The 8290-nt window shown below is 52.0% G+C and overlaps 1 protein-coding gene across 1 annotated transcript; it reads left to right on the top strand.

Moving 5' to 3' along the window:
• The first annotated feature begins 2890 nt into the window (after nucleotides 1-2890).
• On the top strand, nucleotides 2891-3892 carry LOC142028271 (olfactory receptor 14A16-like). The gene has a single exon (XM_075022228.1). It carries the CDS (start codon nucleotides 2936-2938, stop codon nucleotides 3890-3892), a length of 957 nt encoding a protein of 318 aa, XP_074878329.1. The 5' UTR covers nucleotides 2891-2935.
• Nucleotides 3893-8290: the final 4398 nt, after the last annotated feature.

Below are 8290 nucleotides of genomic sequence, written 5' to 3'. Positions count from 1 at the left end.
GACAGACAAGAACAAATTGAAAAATAAACACAGTTAATCAAAGTAGACATTCAATAAAAATTCTAAAAGCAAAAGTACAGGACAGACAGGAAAAAATTAAAAAATAGCAATAGACAAGTTGATAAAAGTAGACATAGAAATAAAATTTCAAAAGTGATGGGGTACAGGCCAGGCAGGGAAAAAAAAATAAAAATAGGGACAGAAAACTAGATAAAAGTACACATAGAAACAAAAATTCAAAGTTGAAGGTGTTAAGAGAGGAAAAAAATTAGAAAATAGGAATAACAAACTAAATAAATGGACACACGGGCCTTTGGAAGAAGGGGCAGGCAACTCAGGAGCACTACAAGGATGTCATGAGGTTATGCAGGGAGAAAATTAGAAGGGCCAAAGCCCAACTAGAACTTAATCTGACTGCTGCTGTAAAAGACAAGAAAAAAATGTTTCTATAAATACATTTGGAACAAAAGGAAGGCTAAGGGGACTCTCCATCCTTTATTTGATGTGGGGCAGGGGGAAAGATAGTGACAAAGGCTGAGGAAAAGGATAAGCTGCCGCCTTTGCTTCAGTCTTCAATAGTAAGACCCCTGAGCTGGAAGACAGGGAGCAAAACGAAGCCCCCATAATCCAAGGGGAAATGGTTAGCGACCTGCTACATCACTTAGACATGTCTGTGGGTCCGGATGGGATCCACCCAAGGGTACCGAGGGAGCTGGTGGAGGTGCTCACCAAGCTACTTTCCATCATTTATCAGCAGTCCTGGCTAACCGGGGGATGTCCCAGTCAACTGGAGGTTAGCAAATGTGGCAACCGTCTACCAGAAGGGCTGGAAGGAGGATCTGGGGAACTACGGGCTGAGGGCACTGCCTGCAGGCACCGAGGGGAGAGGAGTGAGGCAGAGAGAGAGGTTAAAGGCAGCCTGGGGTGGGAAGACGGAGAAAAGCCGACCTGGAGAAGAATCATCACAGCCCTTAACAGGTTAAGTGCTTGCTGCGGGGCAATGCAGCTGTGGTTCCTGGAATGACCTCCTAAAGCTGGCACATCCCACAGCCTATAGGATCTGTCAGGAGGACTCTCACAGTTTGTGCAGTGCAGAGAAAAAGGACGCGCTTTGGAGCACAGCTTCCCTGCTGCAGCCTCAGAGGGACAGGGCATGTCAGCTGCCTTCACCCGGGGATGGCTGCAGAGTGTGAAGGTGGGTGTGCAGCCAGGGGTGCCCAGGGCTGTCCTTCTGAGCAGGGTCCTTGCGGCCAGGGGGCTGTGTGCTGGGGCAGGGACTCTGCCGCTGGTCGGGGTAAGTACTCTGCCTGCCTGGGGAACTATAACAGCAGAGTGGGGAGAAGCTGTGGGTGGAAGAAGCAACTTGCAGCAGGGCAGGGTCCTTCTGCTGACAAGAGGATGCTGTGTGGATCAGGGCTGCTCACAGCTCCAGATCATCCGCAGGACATTTCCGAGGGCACTTTTCAAGGGCAGGGTCAAAGCAGGGATTGCTATAAACATCAGGAGCTTTCCTGAGTTTGTGTTTTCTGTTTCCTACTCTTGGGGAGTTTTCAGAGGGAAATAGAAAAGGAGCTGTCATGCGTGAAAAAGTCAAAGACTCCTGAGCTGTAACGCCGAGGGATCAGTCAGTCTGATAGGAGCCTCCTGAAGTAGAGCACAGGGACTGAGAACAACTGCCTGGCTGTGTTGGTGTCTGGAAAACAGCGTGTACAGCTGGGTAAGGGTAACTCTTTCCTGAGTGCCTGGCTGCCTCTGCCTTTGCCTCTCTGAGCCAGACCCTCACTCTATTTTTCCTTGCTTCTCCAGTAGTCTGTGTTATTGCTACTGTTACCTTGTTCTTGCTGCCAGGCTCTCTGGGGGTGGGAGTTTCAGCTGCAGAGTCACACACTGATCTTGTGGGTCCTCCCATGCAGCTGTGTCCATGGGAACAAGGTTACAGGTGTCCAAGCTTTCCTCCAAGCTGTGGGGCTGTGGGCAATGCAGCCTGTGTCATTCCCTAGGAAATGAGCTGACTCTCCCTTCCTGAGATACCATCATCAGGACACTTGGCTATTTTCTTGGGGTGTCCTTCCAAGCTGTGAGCTGCCCTCCAGGATGCAGGTCTGTCCCACAGCATCTTTGTGTTCCTGAATGCCCCATGCAAACTCACAGAGACACTATGACTGAAGGAAATGCTGCTGGGTTTGTGAAATGAACCGTGTGTGTCCTTGGCAAGAGGTAAGGTGAGGAGACCTTGAGAAAGGGGGAGACACTTGGTGCTGGGCAGTGGGTCTCTCTGCTCTCAGTAGCGCCTGGAGACTTTTCAGGTTAACACAGCGGTGTGATTACCCTCCATCTCAGAAAGGTGAGATCTCAGCGTATCTGGCCACAAGACAGAGTGACAGAACAGCTCCCCTCGCTCTGCACTAAGCCGCAGGCAGAACTCTTTCCTCACAGGACCCACTTTATTTTCTCCGAGTGCAGCAGAAATGATGAGGTTTTTTTGAAATCCCAGAAAATCTCACGGTGAGATGGGGAAGAGATGTAAACACCACCACTACCCCCCTCGCCCCCTGCCCCCCACCCCAAACAATGCTTTGATTGTGTTTTCTTAGCCCTGGGAGTGCAGATGCTGACAAGCACTTTTACATTAGGAGCAGATTCATCTGACCAATTCAAACACCAGGACTGACAGAAAACATTCCCAGAAAGCCACTGCTACAGAGCAAAGCTGATTCCTTGGCAACCAGTAGGCAGAGGTCCTGATCCTCAGGGCACACTCAGCCAGCACCAACCAGAGCTCCAGCAATGGAGCTGAAGAAAAATATCATTGCCATAGTAAAGGTGCTGTGAACGTGTAGTAGGAGAAATAGCTTTGATTTTGGTCAGAGACTAATGTCGTAACTTGTCACTGCCCTTGCCTCCCTGTTCAGTGCTCCACACCTAGAGGCAGCAGATGTCTAACAGCAGCTCCATCACCCAGTTCCTCCTCCTGGCATTTGCAGACATGAGGGAGCTGCAGCTCTTGCACTTCTGGCTCTTCCTGGGCATCTACCTGGCTGCCCTCCTGGCCAACGGCCTCATTATCACCGCCATAGCCTGTGACCACCACCTCCACACACCCATGTACTTCTTCCTCCTCAACCTCTCCCTCCTTGACCTGGGCTCCATCTCCACCACTGTCCCCAAAGCCATGGCCAACTCCCTCTGGGACACCAGGGCCATCTCCTACCCAGGATGTGCTGCACAGGTCTTTCTGTTAGTCTTTTTGATCTCAGCAGAGTATTTTCTTCTCACTGTCATGGCCTATGACCGCTACGTTGCCATCTGCAAACCCCTGCACTACGGGACCCTCCTGGGCAGCAGAGCTTGTGTCCACATGGCAGCAGCTGCCTGGGGCAGTGCGTTTCTCAATGCTGTGCTGCACACTGCCAGTACATTTTCACTACTCCTCTGCCGAGGCAATGCTGTGGACCAGTTCTTCTGTGAAATCCCCCAGATCCTCAAGCTTGCCTGCTCAGATGCCTACCTCAGGGAAGTTGGGGTACTTGTAGTTGTTGTATGTTTAGCTGTTGGGTGTTTTATTTTCATTGTGCTGTCCTATGGGCAGATCTTCAGAGCCGTGCTGAGGGTCCCCTCTGAGCAGGGACAGCACAAAGCCTTTTCCACCTGCCTCCCTCACCTCACTGTGGTCTCCTTGTTTGTAAGCACTGCCATGTTTGCCTACCTGAAGCCCCCCTCCATCTCCTCCCCATCCCTGAACCTGCTGGTGGCAGTTCTGTACTCAGTGGTGCCTCCAGCCTTGAACCCCCTCATCTACAGCATGAGAAACCGTGAGATCAAGGATGCCCTAAGAAAACTAATCACTGGATACTGTTCAGAAGAAATGAACTGCATGTTGTCTTTTGCATAGGACTCATATCTCATTACAAGCCCAGCCTGTTATCTGGCGGGTTTTTTATGAACATTTTAGGGTTTGAGTATGGTTTTTGATTGCTCTTTTTTCTTTGTTTTACTTATCTGAATGCTTTCCACAAAGAATTGTTTCTTCCTCTGGTTTCTAATTTACACTCTATCCAGATTTTCTGTGACCTGGAGGCTGTGCAAATGAGGAGCCATACCCTCTATATATTTAACCAAAATAAAGGGCCCTGCAATGACTTGTTTTTCTGAGATCCTTCCTCCAAGACCTTCTCTGCAGCTGCAGGGAGCAGTGCCTGTGTGCAGAGGGGAAGAAGAAAAGAGTCCCAGCACAGCAGCACTGCCTGGGAGCACCAGTGCTTGGTCTTTGCTGAGCTGCTCTCTTCCCACTTCCATGCTTTCCTTCTGAACCCTTGGGTTGGTGGAAGGCCTGAGTGCTCTTCAGGCATGGTTAGAGTCCTGCTGTGTGGCAGGCCTGTGGCTGCAGTCCAGGACAGGCAGTGGGCACTTGTGTGACAGAGCTGGCCTCCATTACAGCATTTCCATCATACAAGGGGATCTCCTCAGGCCTTGTGCCATGGATGCCCCCCTGGGACTCACCCCTTTCCACCCCTGAGGAGCTGTTTCCCCCTTCAGAGGGTCTGGGGCTGTGGGGTGAGTGCCCAGAGCTCTGCAGCACCCTGTGGAGGGCACTGCTATGGGAGCAGCCCAGACTGGGCTGTGGTGGGGAGAGCACAATGGAGGTGGAGGGAGGTCAGGGGAGGTAGGAATTGTTTAGGGGGAGCTGTGCTGGGCTGGAAAGTGCCAGGGAGAGAAAAATACCAGGGTATAGCTTGTAGTGTGTGACCATGGAGGGCAAGGACTCACACCAGGGGTTTGTGTTGCAGAGGCACCCCATAGGTCCTGGGAGTCACTATGATATTCAGGGTGCCCCACTGATTCTGGGAGACATTGGCGGTTTTGAGGAGCCCCATAGAAGTGGGCAGATGCTGGCAGTTTCCTGGAGCTCCATTGATCTGGGGAGATGATGGCGGTTTCGATGCATCCCATAGATCTGGGGAGATGCTGGCATTTTTAGGAAACTCCATAGATGTGGGGAGAGGATGGCAGTTTCAGGGAGCCCCATAGACCTGGGGAAATGCTGTCGAATTTGGGGTGCCCCATAGATCCTACGAGATACTGGCGGTTCTGGCACACCCCACAGGCCCTGGAAGTCACTATCATATTTAGGATGCCCCATTGATCCTGGGTGACATTGGCGGTTTTGAAAAGCCCCATAGATGTGGGGAGATGCTGGCAGTTTCAGGGAGCCCCATAGATCTGGAGAGACGCTCTTAGTATCGATGCACCCCATAGATCTGGGTAGGTGATGGCGGTTTCGGGGACCCCCATAGATCTGGGGAAATGCTGTCGGATTTGGGGCGCCCCATAGATCCTATGAGACACTGGTGGTTTCGGGGCACCCCACTAGGTCGAGGGAGTAACCATCATATTAAGGATGCCCCATAGATCCTACGAGACACTGGTGGTTTCTGGGCACCCCATAGGCCCTGGGAGTCACTATCGTATTCAGGGTGCCCCATAGATCCTGGCAGACATTGGCGGTTTTGAGGAGCCCCATAGATGTGGGGAGATGCTGGCAGTTTCAGGGAGCCCGTTAGATCTGGGGAGATGATGGCGGTTTCGAGGCGTGTAATAGATCTTGGGAGATACTGGCAGTTTTAGGAAACTCCATAGATCTGGGGAAATGATAGCGGTTTCAGGGAGCCCCATAGACCTGGGGAGATGCTGCTAGTTTTGAGGCACCTCATAGATCTGGGGAGACACTGACAGTTTTAAGGAGCCCCATAGACCTGGGGAAACGCCGTCAGATTTGGGGCACGCCTTAGATCCTATGAGACACCGGCGGTTTCGGGGCACCCCATAGGTCCTGGGAGTCACTATCGTATTCAGGGTGCCCCATAGATCCTGGGAGACATTGGAGTTTTCAAGGAGCCCCATAGATCTGGGGAGATGCTGGCAGTTTCAGGGAGCCCCATAGATCTGGGGAAATGCAGTCAGATTTGTGGCGCCCCGTAGATCCTACGAGACACCAGCGGTTTCAGGGCACACCATAGGTCCTGGGTGTCACGATCGTATTCACGGTGCCCCATAGTTCCTGGGAGACATCGGCGGTTTTGAGGACCTCCATAGATCTGGGGAGATGCCTGCAGTTTCAGGAAGCCCCATAGATCTGGGGAGATGATGGTGGTTTTAATGAGCCCCATAGATCTGAGGAGATGATGACAGTTTCAGGGAGCCCCTTAGACCTGGGAAGATGATGGCGGTTTCAGGGAGCCCCATAGATATGGGGAGATGCTGATAGTTTCGAGACAGTCTGTAAATCTGTGGAGACACTGGTAGTTTCAAGGAGCCCCATAGTCCTGGGAAAATGCCGTCAGATTTGGGGCACCCCATAGATCCTATGAGACACCGGCGGTTTCGGGGCACCCCATAGGTCCTGGGAGTCACTATCATATTCAGGGTGCCCCATAGATCCTGGGAGACATCGGCCGTTTTGAGAAGCCCCATAGATCTGGGGACATGCTGGCAGTTTCAGGGAGCCGCATAGATCTGGTGAGATGATGGCAGTTTCAAGGCATCCCATAGATTTCGGGAGATGCTGGCGGTTTCAGGGAGCCCCGTAGATCTGGGGAGATGATGGCGTTTTCAAGGAGCCCCATAGATTTGGGGAAATGCCATTGGATTTGGGGTGCCTCAGAGATCCTATGGGACACTGGCGGTTTCGGGGCACCCCATATGTGCTGGGAGTTACTATCATATTCATGGTGCCCCATAGATCCTTGGAGGCATTGGCGGTTTTGAGGAGCCCCTTAGATCTGGGGAGATGATGGCGGGTTTGAGGAGCCCCATTGATCTGGGGAGATGATGGCGGTTTCAGGGAGGCCCTTACATCTGGGGAGATGATGGCGATATCTAGGAGCCCCATAGATCTGTGAACATGATGGGAGTTTCAAGGCACCCCATAGATCTGGGGAGATGCTGTGAGTTTCAGGGAACTCCATATATCTGGGGACATGCTGGCAGTTTCAAGGAGCCCTATAGATCTAGGGAGATGATAGTGGTTTCAGGGAGCCCCATAGATCTGGGGAAATGCCGTCGGATATGTGTTGCCCCATAGATCCTACGACACACTGGTGGTTTAGGGGCACCCTATAGGCCCTGGGAGTCACTATCGAATTCGGGGTGCTCCATACATCCTGGGACACATCAGCGGTTTTGTGGACCCCCTTAGAAGTGGGGAGATGCTGGCAGCTTCAGGAAACTCCATAGATCTGGGGAGATGATGGCGGTTTCAGGGAGCCCCATAGATCTGGGGAGATGCTGGCAGTTTCAGGGAGCCCCACAGAGCTGGGGTCACCCCATAGATCCTACAAGACACTGGCCGTTTAGGGGGACCCCATAGGCCTTGCCAGTCACTATCATATTCAGGGTGCCCCATAGATGCTGGGAGACATCGGCCATTTTGAGGACCCCATAGATATGGGGAGATGATGGTGGTTTCAAGACATTCCATAGATATGGGGAGATGCTGGCAGTTTCAGGGAGCCCCATAGATCTAGGGAGATGCTGGCAGTTTCAAGGCGGCCCGTAAATCTGGGGAGATGCTGGTAGTTTCAAGGTGCCCCGTAGATCTGGGGAGACACTGGCAGTTTCAAGGAGCCTCATAGACCTGGGGAAATGCTGTCAGATTTGGGGTGCCCCATAGATCCTACGAGACATTGGCGGTTTTGGGGCACCCTATAGGTCCTGGTAGTCACTATCATATTCAGGGTGCCTCATAGATCCTGGGACACATCGGCCGTTTTGAGGAGCCCCATAGATCTGGGCATATGATCGTGGTTTCGAGGAGCCCCATAGATCTGGGGAGATGCCTGCAGTTTCAGGGAGCCCCGTAGATCTGGGGAGATGCTGGCAGTTTCAGGGAGCCCCATAGATCTGGGAAGATGCTGGCGGTTTCGAGGAGCCCCATAGATCTGGGGAGAAGCTGGCAGTTTCAGGGAACTCCATACATCTGGGAAGGTGCTGGTAGTTTCGAGGTGCTCCATAAATCTGTAACAGTTGGTCAGAAAATCAGCATTGTCTCAACATTGTCATCAGGAACATGAACAGTACATTACCTGACAATGGCCTGTTTGGAGCGCAGCGGCCGGTCCCAAGGACGGATTGTGCAGTACAAGGTTCCTGGAAGGTACCTGACTGGAACCGTTAGTGATAGCCGCATAGCTACTGTCAAAAAGGATGAATTGCCACTGTTCGGATAACACCGATGAAGAAATCATGAACTTTAGACGAACTTTGCTTCATTATAATACCAAAACACACCTCC

The sequence above is a fragment of the Buteo buteo genome, unplaced genomic scaffold, assembly GCF_964188355.1.
Source record: "Buteo buteo unplaced genomic scaffold, bButBut1.hap1.1 HAP1_SCAFFOLD_227, whole genome shotgun sequence".
NCBI classification, from domain to species: Eukaryota; Metazoa; Chordata; class Aves; order Accipitriformes; family Accipitridae; genus Buteo; species Buteo buteo.
This window is presented reverse-complemented; position numbering and strand designations above follow the sequence as displayed.

Coding starts and splice junctions, on each gene's coding strand:
- LOC142028271 (XM_075022228.1), top strand. CDS start 2,936: ATGTCTAACAGCAGCTCCATCACCCAGTTCCTCCTCCTGGCATTTGCA.